At 51.2% G+C, this 21,820-nt stretch overlaps 1 protein-coding gene and 1 long non-coding RNA gene across 19 annotated transcripts in view; one reads left to right on the top strand and one right to left on the bottom strand.

Moving 5' to 3' along the window:
* The first annotated feature begins 11,428 nt into the window (after nucleotides 1-11,428).
* Nucleotides 11,429-15,372, top strand: LOC144334564 (uncharacterized). Its single transcript, XR_013404540.1, has 2 exons — nucleotides 11,429-14,354; nucleotides 14,701-15,372. It is a non-coding gene; the product is annotated as an uncharacterized LOC144334564 (long non-coding RNA).
* Nucleotides 12,106-21,820, bottom strand: part of LMO1 (LIM domain only 1) — a 47,958-nt gene continuing 38,243 nt past the window's right edge. For 9 of the 18 annotated variants that reach the window (XM_028833723.2, XM_077964862.1, XM_028833721.2 and 6 more), the window contains 4 exons: nucleotides 21,364-21,577; nucleotides 20,819-20,914; nucleotides 18,005-18,130; nucleotides 15,305-15,717 (listed from right to left, as the gene is read on the bottom strand). In XM_028833723.2, coding sequence (XP_028689556.1) covers nucleotides 15,612-15,717; nucleotides 18,005-18,130; nucleotides 20,819-20,914; nucleotides 21,364-21,577 — 542 coding nt within the window. In that variant the 3' untranslated portion in view covers nucleotides 15,305-15,611. Of the gene's footprint in view, nucleotides 14,884-15,304; nucleotides 15,718-18,004; nucleotides 18,131-20,818; nucleotides 20,935-21,363; nucleotides 21,578-21,820 lie in introns of those variants that run through there. The other 9 variants (XM_015114935.3, XM_077964865.1, XM_002799650.4 and 6 more) reach the window with 5 other exon arrangements.

The raw sequence follows: 21,820 nt of genomic DNA, 5'->3' as shown, positions 1-21,820 counted from the left end.
GCCTGGCTAATTTTTTTTTTTTTTTTTTTTTAGTAGAGACGGAGTTTCACTGTCTTAGCCAGGATGGTCTCTATCTCCTGACCTCGTGATCCACCCACCTCCGCCTCCCAAAGTGCTGGGATTACAGGCGTGAGCCACCGTGCCCAGCCAGTAGGTGGAATTCTGAGGCAGAGAGATGTGAAGTAACCTATGCAAGGTCACCGATGAATGTAACAGTGCCAGACACCAACCCAGCGTTGCTGGATACCAGTGCCCCCACGTTTGACCTCTCTGCTCCACAGTCTGGAAAGCCATGACTCTAAGACTGCTCTGCTGCAGGGAAGACAAGCTAAGGTGCTGTAGGTGCTCCTCATCTGACAGGGTCTCCCTTGCCTTTGCTGCCTTGGACCTTCTTCCTGAAGCCCAAAGTCCACAGGCGGTCTGGCCAGAAGAGAGCCTGTTCCTTTCCATGTTCTAGACACCATACTCTGTTAATGCAGTCTGGGTTGGTGATAAAGTTCTTGGTGAGGGGTTGCACTCCTCTATAGCCCCCCTTACCCTCCGAGGTTCAGACTTACTGTTTTGAAAAGGAGTCCCCCAAATCACCTTCTCCAGTCCTCAGAATTTTGGCAGAATTTGGTCTGATCCTCCCCAAGTAGGTTTTCCTACACCTCCAGAGTCTGCCAGAGATTCCTTCTTTAATCCCAGTGAGCTGACAGCTGGAGCCCTCCTCTGGGAGTTACTAAGAGAGGGAGGCCTCAAGTTAGAGGCCGGAGAGGCTGCACAGACCTGGCTCTTCCCTTCTATGAAGGTGACCCATCAGGACACTGGCACCTCCTGCTGGCTGCCCTGGGGGCTGCAAGCCACCCCTTGGGTGTTTGGGACACATTCCTTCCAGTTTCTTATTTTGCAAAGAGGACTGGGGCTCAGCGACAGGAAGAGAACTGCCCAAGTTCACCCAGTCACACTCAGGGGGCCAGACCATACCCTGTTCTCCTCTGTCCCCAGGGAAGAGCCAGGTGAGTGTCTGATCAGGGATCCAGGAAGCCAACAGTCATACTTGGCTCAGAGGACTAATGTAATCCCTCTCAGAGCCTGATTCTCTGGAGGGGACACCTACTGGCCTACTGGCCACCCCAGTCAGAGTGCCTGAAGTCCTGCAGTCCTTCCATGGCCAAATCCTGGGAGTCAGTATTGCTTAAACCCCATCCCCCTGCCTCTTAGATCTTCCTAACTCAATATTCTCAAGGCTCTCAACAGGAATCTTTTCATCAGACAAGACAACCCAGGCTCCAGCAAGCAAATTTCTGTCTGTCTGGGAATGCCACCACTGACAGGGCTTATGGGACCTGGGCAGGAGTCCCCAATCCATGGGTCACCACTCATAGGCTCAGCAACCTTGGGTAAGTCACATCTTTATGACCATCAATTCCTTAACTGTAGAGTGGTAATAATAATAATGCTAGTACTCCTTCCATGAATTAAATAAATAAATAAATAAGTATATGTATATACAGTCTCTCTCTCTCTCTCTCTCTATAGAGAGAGAGAGAGAGAGAGATCACTCTATATATAGAGAGAGAGATCACTCTATATACAGTTCTATATATAGAGAGAGATCAAAACCTGAATCTTAAAGGAAATATTGTTAGATGTCATGTATCTATGAGGCTCTGGCTCTGTTGCCCAGGCTGGAATGCAGGGGCAGAATCATAGCTCACTGCAGCTTTAAACTCCCAGGCTCAAGCAATAGTCTTGCCTCCACCTCCAGAGTAGCTGGGACTACAGGAGCCCACAACCACACACTTGGTTACTTCTTTTGATTTTTCGTAGAGACAAATTCTCGCTGTGTTGCCCAGGCTGATCTTGAACTCCTGAGTTCAACTGATCCTCCTGCTTCAGCCTCCCAAAGTGTTGGGATTACAGGTGTGAGCCACCATACTCAGCCTGAAAAGATATATTATGAACTGGCAGGCAGGATGGAGGTACATTTGGTAACCTGAAAGGGGGCACTGGGGACTTGAGGGATATATTATAAACTGGAATACATTGATGCATATGAACTTTTATTTTCTTTATTTCTTCTAAAAAAATGGGATACGTGTACAGAACATACAGGTTTGTCACATAGGCATATGTGTACCATGGTGGTTTGCTGCACCTATTGACACATCTGCTAAGTTCCCCCACTTAATCCCCAACCCCCAGTAGGCCTTGGTGTGTGTTGTTCCCCTCTCTGTGTCCATGTGTCCTCATCCTCATTGTTCAACTCCCAGTTATGAGTGAGATGCATGTAAACTTTTAAGACAAAACCTGAATCTTAAAAATCATCTTGTAATATGGCAGACCACACTCCAAGGCTCCCTGATACCTCTGATCATTGGGACCCTTCAGAGAAAAATTGTGAGACTCACATAGGAAATCACTGGTGCACAATGTCAGGGGGCTCCCAATGGGATAACTAATAATAGTAGAATTTTGGGCTCCAGACAGACGGGTTGGGGGATATTCTGGGGTCTACGGGAGTCCTGCCAGATCACAGAAATGCTTGCATTTTTTCTGGAGGTAGGACCAGCTGCAAGCATCCAAGTACCAGGGGACTCATGTCTTTTCTGAGAAAAGAGAGTGGGGTGAGTAGCTTCAGGCTTGCTCTAGCAAAGGCCCTGTGGCAGGCTCTTCAATGAACCCAACTGTCTTACACAGGATAACTCAGATTTTACCTCAGGAAAAATGACTTAGCTACACAGAGCTCGAGGAGCAGGGAAAGGTGGATGGAGATGGGGATGGTCAGAGGGAGACAGGGGGAAAAATGGAGGGGGAGGGAGAGAGAGAATGACAAGGAGGACACGGGGAAAGAGTCACAGAGGAGAGACAGAGAATATTGCCAGGAAAAGGGCTTTTCAATGGGCAAGGCTGGACATCAAAACCACCAGCATAGGGCATCAGAGTCCCTTTCATGTGTCATCCAAGGCAGGGGAGGGAAGGGAGGACAGCTTTGATGGTTCTTGCGGTCCCAGCTAGGCCAGAGCAGGCTGTACTGCACATGCTACCTTCAGGACCTGCTTCTAAGAGCCTCTTCTGGCTGGTACTTCAGCCCTAGAGAAAGAGGGCTTCCAGTTTTTGCCTGCCTGCCAGTTGGAGCACTGCCTTGGGGCCTCAGCTAGGCTCTGGTCCCAGTTACCACTTCCATATTCACAGCCCCTCTCTTCAACAATAGGGTGAGTAGGGGATGAGAATACAAGGGTGGGTGGGAAGGAAAACAGTGCTTGGTGTGGAGAGGACAGCCACTACTAATCTGCAGCACAAGGCCCTCCCTTCTGGCCCTCAGGTGAGACAAGTACATGATCTGCTAATATTCTCTTGAGAGGAAAATCAGAATATTGGCTATTAAACTCTCAAAGGCAGGACCAGGCCCCCATCAGAAGTCGAAGGAAAAGGTCCTGCCCCTTTCTCTGAGTGCCACCATACCTATTTTCCCCAGGTCTAATATATGCTCAACTCCAGTGGATGGAGGCATAAGCAGTTCTAATGAAGGCTTCAACTAGGCACCCGTAAAATCCATACAGGAAGTTGGAAAGACCAGGGCATGAGTTTATACAGCCAAAAAGTTCCCTCGTACCGCAACAAGGCTTATGCAACTTTACCTTTGGAGTCCTTTGTAGGGTGTATTAGTAAAGATGCTCTGAGCTGCAAGTAACAGAAACCCCTGATTCAAAGGGACTTAAACAATAGAGTCATCTGGAGGTAGGGTGGGCCCCAAGTGTATACCACCAGCAGCTTAATGAAGCCATTGAGGACATAGATTTTTCCATTCCTCCATTCTGCCTTCCTTGGTGCCATCTTCATCCTAAGACTGGTTTCCTTCATGGTCATAAGATGGCTAGCAGTGACAAACAGAACCACCTGTTTCCTTATTCACATATACAAAGACAGGAAACTTCTCATCCTGTCATGGGATACGAGTCCTTAGTCTGATAAGAACAATTTGGATACCTACACACCCTAGGCCATTAATAGGTTCCAGGTACACGCCTTTGTTTTAGACTAATCATCTGTGGAGTGGAGCTTCAAAGTCCCCTGAGTATCCACTACCGAGGATGTCTCAGGTAGATGCTCCCTTGTTCCTGTGAGTGAGGAAGATGCTCATGCTTTGGCTCTAGCTCGACCTCTAAACCAGACATGGATGCATTGCTTCCTCCTGGATTTACCTAACAGACATTCACAAAATTCACAAAATTCAAAGCTGATTATTACCAGAGGAATACATATTCCTCCTGGTTACCTGATTTTAATTTCTCTCCAATAATTATTACCTGGAATTATTATACTAAAGTAAGTGTTTGCCTCATTTCTGAACCTGTTTTTATTGTAGAAAGAACTTCCACTAACAGAAAATGCCCCATATGAGCCATTTGGGATGTTGGCATTGTTCTCAATTTGTTTCTCAATGAGCCCTAAATACCCTGGTGGTGGGGGGCTGAGGAGGTAACCACAGTTCACTTCATCTCATAAGAAATTATTTGCCCAGTGTGAACACCTTTCCTTTGACCATTTTATTCTCTGTGCTTGAAGATGCCTTGGGAGCAAAGAGTGGATAAAACTCAAAGCAGGCCTAGGACACAATGACTGGATGGAAGCCCTTGCTTCTCTATCCCCAAGAGAGTTCTAGTACTTATTCAATGGAGAGAAAAACAAAAAAGTCCAGCAAAGGCTCATGAAGAGCAAGTCATGAAAAACTCATTCTTCATCTGTGCAATAGAAGAAGCTGCAGGTGTCCTCACCCCTGCTGTCTGCTCTGTCTCCTTTCCTGGTGTCTGCTCCCAGGCTGGAGTGCAGTGGTGTGATCATGGCTCCCTGCAGACTTGACCTCCTGGGCTCAAGACCTCCTACCTTAGCCTCCCAAGTAGCTAGGTGCACACCATCATACCCGGCTAATTTTTAAAATTATTTTTGTAGAGACAGACTCTTGCTATGTTGCTCAGGTTTGAACTCCTGGACTCAAGCAATCCTCCCACCATAGACTCTCAAAGTGTTGGGATTACAGGCGTAAGCCACTATTTCCTGCCATGATTCACTCTTTATATCACTGCAGAGTGATTTCCCAAAAAGTTCAGGCCTGATTGTGCCTTTGTTCCACTTACAAAGTTTTGACATTTCCTGGTTGCCTCGAGGGTAAAGGTCCATCTCCCTGGCCTGGCATGAGAGTCCCTGCCAACAGGCGTGCTGCTTTCCTCCAAGGCCTCTGCGTTCTGCGTTGCAGGTACATTGAGTGCTGGGTCACCCTCCAACTAAGCCCCACTGTCTCCCACTTCTGTGCCTTTACCGGCTGCCGGGCATATGCATCATCCCATGTTTGATAGTTCAAGTGTCCCTTCCTCTGATACTTTCCCTTCTCCCAGGAAAAGTTAGTCACCTTCTCTTCCTTCTTTCTGAAGCCTCTGTTCAGAGCTCTGACATGATGCCAATCACACTGAGTTATGACTTTTTAACAGGCTGGCTCCTGACTCCCCTCCTTTCTGTGAGATTTCTTGAGGGCAGGGGCTTTGCTTCATTTGTCTTTTCACCTTGCTTGCCTGATACTGCATTACACACTCGACACACCTTGGATAGACAGAAATCTGGATGGAAGGAAGAATGGCAAGAAGGATGGATGGATGGATGTATAGGTTGATGGATGAATTAAATCAACATCACTTTTTTTTCTGCCTAGGTCACTAGACTGCTCTCAGGCATGCTTTTCAGTGTCTGGATTCTTGGTAAGTTCCTTCATAACCTCATCCACACCTGTGATGGAAAACGGCATCTGACATGATACTACTCAGCTGTTTGAAGAATCAACCCCCAAACAGCACCAAATAATGGTAGTCTGATAGAAAGTACTGCATGACCAGCCAGCCACAGGGCTTTGCCCCAGGCCATATCATGCTCAATTTTTAGCCAAGAGAGTGGTCACCTCCACTTGCAAAGAGCATTATTACCCCTTGGCAGAGGTGCATTTCAAAACATCACACCATTGTGCTAGACTCTGACACCTTCCGAAGCTTTCTGGTCTATTGGGCCTCAAAGTCCTCCCCAATAAACAGTGCTCCTTAACCCCAGTTCTATACCCCGTGCCCCAGGACACAGACCATCCAATATCTCCATCAACTGTACTCCCTTTACCCGTAGACCACTTCACTACTTCCAATAAGCCCCCTCGCCTCCCGGCACGTCTAACTGTATGCTCCTCCCTGAGCCTCCCTAGCACTGCTAGGCCTTACATTTGCTTTTGTCTCAGCCTGAAGTGTCCTTTCTCCGTATTTCCACACAGATAAATCCTAGTCCCAGCTCAAATAAGCCAGTTCTGCTCCCTGGGCCCCAGCCTGAGCCACCAAAAACATTCTTCCTTGATACTCCCGCTTCATAGCAGGTCACTGTGCCCTTACAGAGGTAGGGCTTTAATAAGTGATACCCAATAAGGTTACCTATGGTACCTACAGGAAAATACATTTTGCAAGTGTCCATAAGATTCACAACTTAGAAAACAGTGGACATGTGTGCTACGCCTGACTCACAACTCAAACTCTCTATTGCCCAGTACATAAAGGCTTAAACTCTTCTGCTCAGCTTCCAATTTCCTGTCCCCCACTTCCATTCGAGACACATTCCACTTCCCAGTGTCCCTTCTTCTGTTTTGACAAGTCAAGATTACAGGCTTCCCTCTGTACCTGTAAGGTCTTTCCTCATATTTCTAGCTAGCCTTTCTGTAAGAAGCGGCTCAGTACTTGCCTCTTCTCAGATATTTTCTGCCACATGGGCCATCTCCTCTTCAGAATTCTCACAACACAATATCTATTCATCCACTCTCACCATGTATTGCTTCTATTAGTGGTCTACACCTAAGGTACAGAGCAGGCACCCTGTCCCGAGAGGAAGAGAGCTGATTCCTCTTCTGTCCTCTGCATGATCTAACTACATTACAATTTATTTTATATCCTTCCCTGTAAGCTGGGACTATTAACCTGTGTACTCCCAGGGAGGCTGGGAGACAAAATATAGCAATGGGGGTTATAGGGCTTTAATAAGCAGAAACATTTCTATAATGGGTTGTTGTCTTTGGCCCCACTCGGGCGGGTAAGTTCCTAGAGGGTAGAAACCTGTGACCGCTAATATAAAAACGTAGATTGCCCACTAAAAGCAAGGGGCCCTTGATATTGTGCCTCTAAGGTCTCTTCAGGCCCAAGGGCATTATTTTGCTGGACAAAGGGCTACTGGTCAGTGGTAGGGAAAGGTAGGAGTGTGCATTCTAACAGGGAATAAAGACAACCAGAAGTATAATGGGGATCTGGTCCTCACCCAGATGGGATCAGGAGCCCAGAATCTGCATCTATCTTGGGACTCTGGAACCTGTGCCCCTTCCTTTATATGAAGTCTTCATCCTGGCCTAAATGTTTATCTGCAAAAATCAGAAAGCAAAACTTGAAAGGTGTACAAGACTAGGAGAGTGTCTGAAGGGGAGTGAGGAATATGGTGTCCTATTCTTCAAAGCATTGCTGGTGTTGAGGGTCACCAGAGACAAACTCAGTGGTGGAAGGCAGTCTATTCCTTCTTAGCCCTGGGCTCACATTGGGAACACCTTGGGGTCCCCAACAAAATAGATCATGCAACTTCTTTGCTTTATATTCCCCCTTCGACAAAGCTTGGTTATGAGCTAAACATTGTGGTCCATCTACTGCACACCACCAATCTACAGCCCCCTACCAAAGGCGGGGTTGGGAAGAAAGCATGCAGAAACAGTCCATACCAAATGTCCCATGGAATGGGACTCACCATTTCCCAGAATGTGGGAGAGGGATGAACCTCAGAGATTACGTTGCACAGCCCCACACTGCATACCGAGAGAGCAGAGCTAGATGGAGTCCAGAGCCTAGGTTAGAGGCCCTACGCTAAAGAAAAAAGATGAGGGCATCCAACCCCATATGGGATTTAAAATAAAAATATCTAAACTGCAAAATAAAGTTATGTGTTTGAAATGAAACAAACCTTTATATAATATATATGTGACACACACACATTATATGCTGAAATTTTTAAAGTGCTCCTTTTTTGATAGCCTGAGTTTTTCATTTGGTTTTTCCACTTTGCTGATCCCAGGCAGGGGGCAGAGGGGAACAAGACAAATGTCACAATAAAGGATAATGTCAGCATCATTTTCTGGAGTCAGAGGCACCTGGGCGGAGGCCCCCCTTTGAAGAGCCGAGCTGCTTCTGGAGTTAGTGAGTGCTGGCTTTCCAGGGAAAGGCCATGCCGTATTTGTCGGGGGTGCTTTCCACTGCCTCTTCCACTCTGTATCTGCTGACGAGCCCAAGGGGCTCCATCTTGGAAACTCCAGGACCACAAAGAGCTCCAGAGAGTCCTGAGACCCGGCCTGGTTCTCCTTCACATAGGACATGCTCACGTCTTGGACTTGGTGGGGAAGTTCTGCAGTTCTGCAGCCTGACAGCCCCAGAAGGGGTGGCACCCACCATTCAAACCTAGTCTTCTCTTTCCCCTTCTCAACATTTCTCCATCTAACCCCCACAACCTGCACCCATCCTGCCTCGGGCTGTTTCAGGCTCAGTCTTCCAGAATTTTCTGGGACGTCTGCCTGGAGGGAGAAAAGCCTCTGATGCTTCCCTTGCTTCCCTTCCCAGCCTGGGGAGGCTTCTTTGGGGAGCCACCGCTGGAGGTGGGCATGGGTGGGAGGACAAGAGCAGGCCCCTCTCAGGTGGGCAATGTTTTGTAATTAGCCTTAATGAGGAGGGAAGGGTAGTCTATTGCATTGCAGGGAAATGGGATTTTTAAATCATTTTAAGGGCCGCCTCAGCTCTAAAATGGCCTGTAGGGGGGCCTCAGAGGGGCCAGTAATTAGCTCTCTTGTCTCTAATGAAAGCAGAGGGACAGGAGGAGGGGTCATCTAATAAGCATGGGGATTAGCTTCCAGAAAGGCCCTAAATAAGAAGGCAGGTGCAGGAAAGGGTGAAGGACGGGCTTGGGCCAGCAGAGCCCCCGGCTGAGGGGCAGCAGCCCACGGGAACTCAGAGAATGGGGTCCCACGGAACCAGTGCCCACCCCAACCCTACTTTGTGCAAACTCACCCTCACTCCTTCACTGTGAGAGAGGAATGGATGGTGGCCTGTTGTGCCTGGACCAGGAGCAAGGCGCCCTACCGTCACCTTGACTGATTTCAGGAACCGATAGCCCTGAAAGCCCAGGTGAAGCAGGGAGGGGCGTCTCCAGGACCCAGACAAAACAACCCTTCCCTCAGGGGGTGCCTAATGGGCATGTCATTGGCAGCAGACAGGAGCCACCACACCTCGGCCTGTGATGCACAGCTAAGAGAAACCCACCTGCCTCGGCCCACCTCTGGACCCCAGGAGCCAGGAAGGTCCAACAGAGGCCCCAAAGCTGAGCCTCAGCTCCTCCGCCATCAGAACTAACCAGCAGGGCTGAAAGAGGCAAGGGCTGGAGAAAAGGAACAGGAGAGCTGGTCCTGCCAGTTCCCAGTGTCCTGCAGCCCTTAGGGCATTGCACTTTCCTGCTTTTACAGTGAATTGTTTTTTCCCCAGAACACTACTGTGCTGAGTCTGCAGAGAATCCTGCCTTCTTAATGCATATGCTATACAGGGCAGTCACTCCAAGTGTCCGGAACAATCCCTCTAGAATCCCCAGAAGCCATGGATCTAACCAATGTGTCCTAAGTTCGTGGAATTATGGGGCAGGGAGACTGGTGGTCGAAGCCAAGAACCCAAACCCAATTTCTTGACATTTTAAGGAGTAATGTTTCTTATTAACTGGAAAACAAGGAAGAGAAGCACTGAGCAGGTGTCAGGGCTGAGCGGTTTCCTTTCCTCCACCCATTGTGTGCCCGATGAGGATCCTTGTCTGGAACGCAAGTCACAGGATGTAGGAGACAGAGCCCTGGGCCAGGCTGAGGGCCAGGAACCCAGGCTCCCAACCCAGGCTGGTTCCAGTGTGCCCCTGGCCATCACTTCATCTCTGGGCCCCCGTTTCCCCAAAGTGAGCCCATCCGATAAGATGGTCTCTAAGGGTGGTGGGCAAGAAACTCTCATCCCTGCCCACTCTCTCTGAGTAGGCTTCCCTCCAGCTTCTCCCTGCTGCCCGGCACTGTCTTTAGCCTGTTATTGATCTTTTTATTTGTTTATTGTCTGTCTCCCTCACTAGACTTTAAACCACACAGAGAATGACCTTGTTCACTTGTGTTTCCATCCCATAGCCTCCCTCCAGCACCATGCCTGGCGTATAAGAGGCACCTGACTCATATCTGTGACAGACTGACAGAGTAATGACGCACTGGGGCCTGTCCCACTGATAAACCTTCAGTTCAGGCATGGGACAGGCTGCTTGCACTGCCTCTGCTCAGCATCTGGAATTGTTCATCCCACCCAGTGGCCAGCACAGGCCAGGCCCAGTGACATGCTCATGCAGGATGTGCAGTGAGGAACATAAGTGTCTGAGGACCCTTCCCCTCTGTGCACCAAGCCCTCACTAGGGCGTGAGTTGTAGAGAGAAAAGGGAATGCAGACTGGGAGAGGATCTGGCGGTTTAGTGAGGATAAAATCTACTTCTGGACTCCCAGATCCTTCCACTGCCCAGAGCGGCCTCTAGGTGGCAGTTTCACATGGACTCGAGTCAGACCAGGCCTCAATTCAAGTCCAGATGCTATTGAATATTATTTAACTAGAATGGTTCTTTGAGCCTTAGATTCTTCAACTGTAAAATGGGGATGATTCAACTGTAAGATAGAGTTGCTGAGAGGCTTAAGCGGGTTGGGCATGTTTTTATGAAAGCCTGCCTTATCTGGGCTGGATTTCCCCCATTGGTGCCAGCACGCAGTGCCCCTCTCCTGAGAGCTCTCAGATGCCCAGGAGTCACCTGTGACGCAGGACTCTGCTGCGGTGAGCCAGGCCTCAAACCAGCAGACCTAGTGCTGGTTGTATAAAGGAAGGTTCCCAGCAGCAGTTACATGTTCTGGTGTTTACCAGGAGCTGCTGCAGCTGTGAGCACCTCCCATGTGATGGCTCATCTACCACTGGGAGCAACCTGAGGTGCAGGCACTATCATCAGTCCCCTTTACAGATGAGGAAAGGCCTAATCTCTAAGATGAAAGCTAAGCAAGCTGCCCCGGGCTGTGCAGCTGCCAAGTGGAGAGCTAGGATCTGCACTCACATAATCTGGCTCCTGGGCCTATGCATGTAACCATCATGCCACGCTGCCCTTTCCTCCGCACTGCTGTCACCTCACACCTTCCCTAAAGTTAGAAACTTCTTCTGGGATGCTTTTCCCATTCCCTCCCCCTCTGTCTCCTCTCCTGCCCTCTGCCTCATTTCTTTCCATCTCCCCCTCTGTTTCCATCTCTCTTTCTCTCCCTCCACTGCACCACAACCTATTCGTTCTCATCTCTTCCTCTGTCCCTCTGTGTCTCAGTGCTCTGTCGCTGATCCCTGATCCCACCTAGTACCTGGCAGATGGGCCGGGGGCTCAGGGATCAGGGTGGCAGCCGGAGAAAAGGGGCCCAGGTAATCATGAGGAGTTCTCCGGCCCCTTGTCAGAAGAGCCCTTCAGTTCACCCAGTGCAGCAGGCAGACCCATTAGAACAACAAATGTGACCCAAGAACTGCCTCAGTTCCCTAGCATCTTTGAGCTCTGGAAGACAAAACTGGACTTGCTGGAACTTCAGGAAACCCCAGAGCTATCCCTTACCCCACCCCAACAGGCTTCACTATGCTTCCAGAGCAGATCCAGGAGGTAAGAGTCTGCAAAGAAAGCCCCAGGCAGGAGCCCCTGAACCAGCTCCTCTCTGGAATGTGGTGTCACGGAGAAGGCATGGGGACCACGGAGGCACAGACCCCAGCCCAGGTGCCACAGGCAGCCAATGGGCTCTGGAACCTCTGAGGGGCCCAGGCTTTCTTGGCAAAGGCAATAAGCTCTGCAAAACCCAGTGCCGGGGGATAGTCCGAGGACCTGGCTGTTTGTCCTGGGCTCAGAGCACATAAGCTCAGACAGCTGGGGTCTAGGCAGCACCCACTGGAAGTCTTGAGTCATGAAGGAGAAGCACGCTGCCCTAGAATAAAAATCCTGGCCATGAATGGTCTCTGACAGCTTTAAGGGAAAGAGCAATTGTCTCCTTGTAGAGATGAGATCTCCCAGGCAGGAATGTCATGTGGATTGTGCCTGTGGCCTCCGCATGTCTCATGATGTGGGGGAAGGTTTCTGAGAGCAGGCCCAGGAGGAGACAGGATTCATAGGAGATTTCATAATGGGCTCTGCAACAGTGTTAAGATTGGAATCAAATTTCTTTCCAAACATGGGCTGCGCAGTCCAGCTTCAGGCCAAGGAGTGGGAGCATAAGCAGGTGCCATATTTCATGGGCTCAGGCCCCCTGTTAGGGTATCTCTTCCCCAGGCCACCAAGGAAGGCAGGGAGAGGGGATGAGATCCCAAGATCTGGCTGGAGGAAAGGGAGATTTGTGCACAGCTGTGGTTCAATGGTGGCCCACATTCCCCACCGCCCACATGCCCCAGGCTGAGATGAGAGCTGCTGCAGCCTCTAACAGTTCACACTCAGCTCTCCCTCCCTGCACCAATCATCTGTGGTGGGTGCAACCCCTAAGGAGAGCCAAGTCCACACAATTCATGCCCTACACTTAACCAAGTTTCTCCTTTGCAGTGATGGGGGAGGAATTCAGGCTTCTCCTGTGTCACCCCTGGGTGTTCCTGGGTGTTGCGAATTCTCTCCAGGTGCATAATCCCCAGACCTTGGTGGCCATTCCTGCTATCCCAGTTGCTCTGTTACAGAATGAGCTTGGTCTCTCTCTGCTTCATCCCTACCCTCTTATCAGTTTCACACTTGCGAAGATGAGGCCCATGTGGCCTCTTCTTCAGGATATCTGTGGACTGATACTGGACTTTCTGGGTGAGGGTCTCCTACTGAGGATCTCATGATGTCCACAATGCTGACTGTAGCTCATGTAACCACAGCACTTCACAGTGTAGATCTGGGGCCCGTGGCTGACCTGGGAATCAGATCATCCCCATTTCCCAGATGAGACGGTGAGAGAGCAATAACTGGGTCCATGATGCCAGACTTGGCAAATTCCATACCATGTTGAGCTGGGGAAGTCCGTTGACAAGGTCTGGGGTGGGCAGGATGGGGCTGGGGTCTTCTTAGAAGGCCAGCTCTGTTCTTGGGGACTTGCAAACCCTGCCTGCCTGAGTTTGACTCTATCTCATTGTGAGTGAATTAACTGTTGTGCAACCTAGAGTGGTGAGACAAGTTAATTACATAATTACTGCAAAATGACATGTTATTTCATGGCTGCAATATGGTAACTCTGTTGGAAACAATTGTAATTGCCCAGAAACTGCATTCAACTGGCTCCGTTATCTCTCGATAACCATGTAATTAACTTGTGTTATAACTTTATCTCCAGCAAACTCGAAGTAAGAGTTGGGGCCCTTGGGTTGGGCACAGCCATCCTAGACCTAAGGGTCCAGGGAGAATCTGGCACTGCGGACTCTGCTACAATGCAGGAAAATCATTTGCTTTTTCATGTTGAGCAAGAAAAGTCCTCATTATAAACTCCAGCCCTCTGTGTCTCTCCTCACTCAAACTCCTTCACAATCCCATGTGCTCACATACAGACAACTCCCAGTTTCACCGTCCCCTTGAACCCATGGCTCACACAAACACCCACTGCAGCCAGATCCACCAGCCTTCGCCTCTCTTCTCGCACATACAGGGTGCAGCTCCTTCACAGAAACCGGATGCCCCCAAAGTTGAGAACTCCTGCCCCAGGATCCTCGACTCTAGCAATCCCTTTTCACAAACTGGGCCAGTGACCACAAAACCACAACTTGGAGAGGTAGCCTCCTGCAAGCCCGCAGGAGGGCCCCGCCATCTTTTCACTTTCAAGTGGAGGAGTAGGCCTGGGGAGGGTGAGGTGGGAATCCAGCCTAGCCTAGCCCAGCCCAGCCCAGCCCAGCCCATTCCCTGCCCAGGAGTAGGCAGGGCTTGAGGCAATAGTCTGGCTCCATGTGCCCTGGGCTCTGGGCTATGGCGAGGGTGAAAATAGCCCCTGGGAAGGAGAAGGGAGCGGCCTGATAGTGAGGGAGCCTGTCTGTGCAGCTATTTCTGTCTAGGCTGGGGACTCAAGAAGCCTCTCTTTTTAATATTGCCCGGTGAGAAGGTACCTTTACGGTTCCAGACTCTGTGCTTGGCACTGTGGCTGCAGCCAAGACCAAGACAGCACCCCTGCTGCCTTGAGTGAATCTAGCTCAGCGGGGGAGGTGGGAAACGCCCTGATGCCTGCCTGTCTGCTGCAGCTGTGGCTGGAGGTGAGTGATGGGGCTTGCCCACCTCCACCTCTCCTGCCTGTCTCTGCCTACACACTTGTCTACGTGTGTGTCCATCCTTCCTGCCTGCAGCACATGTCTGTCTGACCATATGTGCATTGACTTGTCCATCCATGACTCTCTTAAGTCATCACAAGTGGCCTTGTGTCCCGCAGAGGGAACTGGCCTGTCCCAGGTCTCCGCACAGCATTCTGTCCTCACAATGATGTGCTTTGTTTTCCTGGCTTTCCCCGCAACATGGCTTCCACTTTCCACCCCCACAGCAAGCTCCCCAAGGGCAGGGACAGTGTCTGATCTATGATTCATTCTCACATCTGATTTGCTCCAGGACACCCCCGGTTGCAGCATGGGATTGAGACATGGAGTTTGTTGAGGTTTGCTGACTGAATAAATGGATGCCTCCAGACTGCATGGGCTGAGTCGAAAGGAAACAGGATTTTTCTTGCTCACTCAGAAGAGCAGAAAGCTGGGCCCCAGCTGCTCGCAGAGACAACAAGTACTGTCCGTCACCCTAAAAGGGAAGAGAGGTTTCAGCATGGTGCTCCCATGGCAGAGGACACAAGATTTGTGGTCCTACTGGGGAAAAGGTCAGAGCTGGGTCTCCATCTGTGCCCTCAGTCGGGGGTCTCAACAGAGGGGATGGAACACAGGGTAGGGAAGGCTTCATCTTGCCCCTTTTCTTGGGGACCTACTCAGGGCCAGAGTGTGTGCTCTCCCAGAGGGAAGATGCCTCAGGTCTCACCTCCGGCTGGAGCTAGGGTCTCTGAGTTGTCTCGTTCCTCCCAGCTTCTTCCCCTAAAGCCAGCCTGTTGCTCCCCTGCCCGGCTACAGCACGTGCCGGAGACCCCCACCCTGCTCTGTGCTCTGCCCTTGAGAGGCAGAGGGGAGGGGCCCCAGGTCTGTGTCAGTCATGTGAACAACGCAGAGTAACCTCCCGGAAACATTCATAAGTTTAATCCACGCCAGTAATAAAATCGCATTACATTTCTCATAAAATAAATGTTCCCATTTATATACAGAAGACAGACTGTACAGGCCCGGCCTGGCCCCAGGAGGGGTCATACACAGACGGGCGGTGGTGGAGGAGGAAGGGCCGTCCCTCCCATCGAGGATGGAGAAGTTCTAAGGTGGCAGGAGAGTGGCTGGCCAGCCTGCACTGGCAGAGTGGCTGGCTGGCCGGCCAGGCGGGTGGGCAGGCGGGCAGATGGACAGACGGGCCTGGAGGCCAGGCGCCGGGTGTTACTGAACTTGGGATTCAAAGGTGCCATTGAGCTGCCCCTCCTCATAGTCCATCTGACACAAGATCATGTTGTTCTTCAGGAAGAATTTGTCTCCCACACAAAATCTAGAAAATCCAAGCGAGAGAGAGAAGCCATGGGAAGGTTCCAGTGGGTAAGGGGGTGCTGCAGACAGAACCCGGCCTGGCCTAGGAGGTGGGCTATGTGGGAGGTGGTGGGGGAAGTTTGTTCCTCGAACCTTCCAGAGGGGACTGCCTAAAGTCCCCACAGCACACCTGGGCAATTCCCCCAGGCCAGCCCCAACCTTGGCCAGGCCCTGTAGCCTGGAGTGGTAGGACAGAGAGACAGTTGGGCCACAGGCTTCCACAGTCAGGTCTCCTGTGGAGGTGAGTGGAGGATTAGGGGGCTTGGTGGAGAGGTGCAGGAACAGCCTACCCCAGTCCCAGAGAGGGAGAAAGGGAAAGGACAAACAGAAAAAGACCAAAGAGGGAGACAGATGGAGAAAAGCAGAAATGGAGCCGGGCACAGTGGCTCATGCCTGTAATCCCAACACTTTGGGAGGCTGAGGTGGGTGGATCACAAGGTCAGGAGTTCAAGACCAGCCTGGCCAAGGTGGTGAAACCCCATCTCTACCAAAAATACAAAAAAACTGTAGCTGGTCATGGTGGTGGGCATCTCTAATCCCAGCTACTTGGGAGGCTGAGGCAAAGAATTGCTTGAACCTGGGAGGCAGAGGTTGCAGTGAGCCGAGATCACACCACTGCACTCCAACCTGGGCAACAGAGTAAGACTCAGTCTCAAAAAAAAAAAAAAAAAAAAAAAAAAAAAAAAAAAAAAAGGCAGAGATGGGTAAGGAGGGAGGGATAAAATGGTTGTTTCTTCCATCCCTCTATCCCTCTCCCCAATTTAAGAGGATGGCTCAGTACAGGGCATTCATTCTTCCTCTAAACAAAATCGGTAGGTTACCTAAAGCATCCTTCTAGGAGATGACCCTGTTCCAGTGTCTCCTTTCCTACCCAAGGAAGATCCTTCGTTTGTCTCCTAGTCCTCCCCAAGTAATGGAAGATTCCAGTGCTTTCCCTAAAGATGTCCCCAGGGTGGGTGAAGCCTTTAGTGAGACCCCAGGGATCCCTGGCCTAGTTCCAGCAGATTCCAGTCGCACCACCAGGTGGCGCTGTAAGTTCACTGAGCCCTCCTAGCACCAGGTCTGGCCAGAGCCCCCAGCCAGACCAGCGTGCCCTGTAGGTCCCTCTGAACCTCACTTCAGGGAGCACTTGTATGCGTTCCTACCTGACCTGGGGGCTCCTGAGAAAAGCACCTGCCTTCTGGTGCTAGGCCCCAGCCAGAACTAAAGGGCTCTGGCTCCTTAGGTCCCCAGGGACTCCCACAGGGCTAGGGCACAGAGTTGGGGCCAAGAGACCAGAAAAGAGGCTGGGCTGGAACCAGAATCACAAGGGTTGGGTGAGGAGAGAGTGGCCACTCCCTAAGGGGACTTTGCCCTCTAGATTTGGGAACCCCTTCTCACTGGAACGTAGATGCACACACATACACATACTACACACTGGGTATGGGGGTGGGAGGATACGTCATCCCATGCACGTGCACATTTCAAACACATATACAGACTGGGCGCGGTGGCTCACACCTGTAATCCCAGCAATCTGGGAGGCAGAGGTGGGCGGATAACCTGAGATCAGGAGTTCAAGACCAGCCTGGCCAACATGGTAAAACCCCATTTCTACTAAAAATACAAAAAAAGAAAAAAAAAGAAAAAAAAAATTAGCCAGGTGTCATGGCACACGCCTGTAGTCCCAGCTACTTGGGAGGTTGAGGCAGGAGAATCACTTGAACCCGGGAGGCAGAGGTTGCCGTAAGCCAAGATTGTGAGATCACGCCACTGCACCCCAGCATGGGCAACAGAGTGAGACTGTATCTCAAAAAATAAAATAAAACATGTATGCACATGCATACTCACCTCATCATGCACACACATTGCACATACACATACACCCCCATTTAAAACACATGTACAAATGCATATTAATTCCATCATGCACATGTGCCCACTTGCACATGACATTTACAAATACACATGCATGCACATGCACACTCGCTATGCATACACAGTAAACTCATGCACACCTTCATTATATTCACACAGAAATGTGCCACACAGATGTGCACACCCAGTATTAAAGTGCACACATTTGGCTACCAAGCTTACACACACACAAAACACATAAAGCACATGCACACTCATCACCTGCACACACCACCACATACACACATGCGACCTGCATTTGCTTGCACGCCTCCACCGTGCTCCTGGCCCATCCCAGCAGGCCTCAGACTGGCATCTGGGGAGTGTGTTGGGTCTGCCAGTCCAGCACTGACCTCTGGTTGCAGAGCTGGCAGGCGAAGCAGTCGAGGTGATACACGTTATCCCGGGCCCGCATCACCATCTCGAAGGCTGGGATCAGCTTGCTGCAAGCAGCACAGTTCCCTGTAGTACCAAAGAGCCTGCCGAGGGAAGGGTGCAGAGGACTCAGCAGCATTCTGGGGAGCTGGGTGGGCAGGGGGAAAGGAGTTGCCTCCATCCAGGGTCCTTCCCATCCTCCAACTTGTGGGCTTGGCAGGTGGGCTCATGCAATAGGATGAGAGCACTGAGGGCAGCATTTAGATTCCGCCCTGACATCAGGCTGCCAAGAAATCGGCACATCCCCTTCCAGGGAGGGTGTGTAGGGGGTCAGGAGTTGGCTGTCACTGCCTATCCCAAGGCCCCCTCCCAGGCTCCCACAAGGGTCCTCAAGCCCCGGAGCCACCAAGAGAATCCTAGGCTGGGCCCTGAGCAAGGGATCCAGAACCACACAAGCCTGAATTTCAGGGGCAGAATGTGAATCTTGGGTTCCCTTGTGTGCCCTCAGGCAAGTCAGTGAGTCTCTCTGAGCCTCATTTAAGTCATCTATAAAACAAAGTCTGAAACATACCCTTCATGGGGTAGTTGTGAAACCTGTTGTAAATTCTCAGTCACGATTCACTAAGCAACCACCTAGGTAGGGTTCACTGTGTGTCAGCCACTATTCTAAGAACTTTACAAAGATTAACTCTTAATCCTCACAGCAAACCTAGGAGGTGGTACTATTGTTATTCCCCATTTTAAAGATTTAAAAAATGAGTCACAGAGAAACAACTTGGACAGTCACAGGGCGTTGGTCCAGAAGGCATGCTCTAAACTACTGTGTGACGTGCTTTTCCCACCTTTGACATTACAGTGTTTATTATTCTATTTTTTAAAAATACAGATGGGGTCTAACTATGTTGGCCAGGCTGTTCTCGAACTCCTGGCCTCAAATGATCCTCCTGCCTCAGCTCCCAAAGTGCTGGGACTACAGGCGTGAGCCACTGTGCCTTGCCAAAATTAAAGTGTTTTATTAAATCCTTTTTCCATGACAAATTCACTGTTTCACTTGCCTAAGTCCCTTTTTTTTTCCTTTCTCTGAACCTCAGTTTATCCTTCTGTAAAATAGGGATGGATGATGCTATTCAAAGATGCTGTAAAACAGAACTGATGCCCAAAGGAAGCACCAAGGACATCTGGCACAAATGCCTCTTTGAGGCAGGCATCCCTCCTCTCATCTGCTGGCTGTAAAGCTCTAGGGACAGGGAGTTTACTCCCTCCCCATGCAAGCCAGCCCTCGGCTGGATGTCCCAAAGGTCTGAGCCATCCCAGCTCCTCCTTGCTTCTTTCCTACACACAGACAGAGCAAGCCCCAAGTGAGGCAAGGAGGCTGAGAAGAGGGGGGCCCCTCTAATCCCCAATTTGTCCAGCTCAAGCTGAGGCGCCTGCAGATGAGCTTGGCTCCATTATTCATCAGCTTGAGCTGCCTGGTGGCTCAGATTAAGGCAGACAAAGGCTGGGCCACAGCATCTGCCTGCCAAGAGGGGCTTTTCTTGCCATCAGCCCAGGAACAGTTGCTACAGAGGGCGCAGGCTCTGGACAGCCATTCTCCCGGCCTGAGCAGCTCAAGGAAGCCACGCTCCCATCCCAGCCCACTGGTCTAGCTGGTCCTACAGTCATTCCTTGCCTCTGCCAGAGGAAAAAAAAAATTACCTTCCATCCCTAGTAGCTGGCAGGGCCCTGTATGCTTGTGGGTGCTTTTTCCTGATAAGCCCATTCTGCACTGTGGGCCTCTCTCTCCAAGTCAAATGGACCCATCAGCTGGTCTGCCATGTTGTCCTAACCCGGTAGGCTCAGCCCCCAGGTGATGCCCTAAACCTCCAGACATGGAGGCCCCTTCTAGGTCCTCAAGGGGTGAATCCCCAGGAACATTCTTTTCTTTTTTGAGACAGGGTCAGCAAGAGCTGTCACCTAAGCTGGAGTGCAGCGGCGCGATCACAGCTCACTGCAGCCTCAAACTCCTGGGCTCAAGCAATCCTTCCACTTCAGCCTCCTGAGTAGCTGGGACGACAGGCGTGCAGCCACTACACCTGGCTCTTTTTTTTTGTTTTTTTGTTTTTGTTTTTTTGTAGAAACAGGGTTTTACCATGTTGTCCAGGGTTGGTCTCGAACTCCTGAACTGGAGCGATCTGCCTGCCTTGGCCTCCCAAAGTGCTGGAATTATAGGCATAAGCCACCATGCCTAGTCTGAACATTCTTCCTTAACCCCTGCTCCTGGCCTCAGCCTCTCCCCTCCAGCCCTGGCAAGGAGCATTGAGTCACAGATTCTGTTTTACTACATCACTTTTAAATGCAGGTGTTAAGAGAGAAGGTGCAGGCAGGTCAGTCAAAGAATCTTTGGGGAAGTGGGGGAGCTTCCACTGATAACCTCCCCCTTGCAACATGCCCAGACCTAGGCAGAGGGAACCCCATGAAGCCTTTGCCCTGACCTGTTAATGAATGCGATGAGCCCTCCTTCCCCACAAGCCCAGCCGCCATCCAGCAGCCTGCGACAGAGCCAAATGCAGGTGTTGGGTCTCAGCCAAGGCCCTGCTTTGTGGCCTCCTTCCAGCCTTGCTGATGTCGTAAATGGCCTCAGGGAGGGTTAACTGGGGGAGGCAGCCCCAGGGAATAGGATCCAGGTTGTAGGGAGGGTGAGTTAGAGCTCAGAGGAATGCAAGGCAGGGAAGCATTGTTCTTTCACCCTTCACGGGGAAATAAACTGAGGCTAGGAGAAGATTAGGAGCCACAGGCTCAGAGCTAGTTCCAACCCAGGTCTTGAAGCTCCAGCATCAGTGGCCCTGCTCCTAGGATATGGCTGCCTGCCAGTTTCCCTGGGCAAATGGACGCCGGCTCCCAAGGACCACCTGGAAAGGAAAGTTGGGCACTGGGAGAGGGAAGAAGACTGCATTAGGGAGGAGGGGCCCGGGGAAGTCAAAGCTTCCACACCTGTTCTCAAAGCCCCTCTGAAGTATCCCCTCCCAGATTCCAGATCAGGTGGGTCAGAAGCACCTGGCCAAGGCAGGGGGTGGGGGGTGGTGGGGGGGAGCAAAGCTGGGGCCCTCGGAAAGCTTAACTTAGGAGCCCCAGGTTACAAATGCCTGCCCTGAACCTGTGCTGAGCACTAGTCCAAGGGCATAAAGACCTGGGCCTTCCCTCAGGTATCTGGGGCAAGCAGGGCAGGGGCAGGACAGTCAAGAATGGGGGGGCACACAGGGTACTGGGTCTAGGGCCGGGGCACAGTAACACTAGGGCTGAGGATGGGGGGCTTTCTGAGTAGGACAAGGGCTTGCGAGGCCAGGGGTCGGCAGCCCACCTCAGGTAGTCGCGTCGGCACAGGATGAGGTTGGCCTTGGTGTAGAGGGTGGAGCCCACCTCGCCCAGGCGACAGTCACAGCAGGCACACTTGAGGCAGTCTTCGTGCCAGTACTTGTCCAATGCCTTCAGCAGATAGCGGTCCTTGATCTTGCGGTTACAGCCCGCGCAACCCTTCTGCTTCCCTTTGGGCTGAACGGAGAGCATCGGCACGCCTGCAGACGGACAGACAGACAGGAACGCAGGATGGGCCCCGTAGCTCTGGGCCTCAAGGAATATCCCCCAAGAATGGGGAGCTCACTGCTTCTCTCTGCTGCCCCCTCTAGGTTTGGGGCTCCCAGGAGCCCTCGCTTTCTCCCCAGTAACCTCTTTCCCTGGCTCTGGGTCCTGCCCTTTGGGCTGCGTGGCACAGCCTGTTTCCCTGGTCCTGTGAAGGTCCCTCCAGAGGCTGCTCTGCT

Source organism: Macaca mulatta, chromosome 14 (assembly GCF_049350105.2).
Source record: "Macaca mulatta isolate MMU2019108-1 chromosome 14, T2T-MMU8v2.0, whole genome shotgun sequence".
NCBI classification, from domain to species: domain Eukaryota; kingdom Metazoa; phylum Chordata; class Mammalia; order Primates; family Cercopithecidae; genus Macaca; species Macaca mulatta.
The sequence above is the reverse complement of the archived record's forward strand: the minus strand, read 5'-3'. Positions and strand labels throughout refer to the sequence as shown.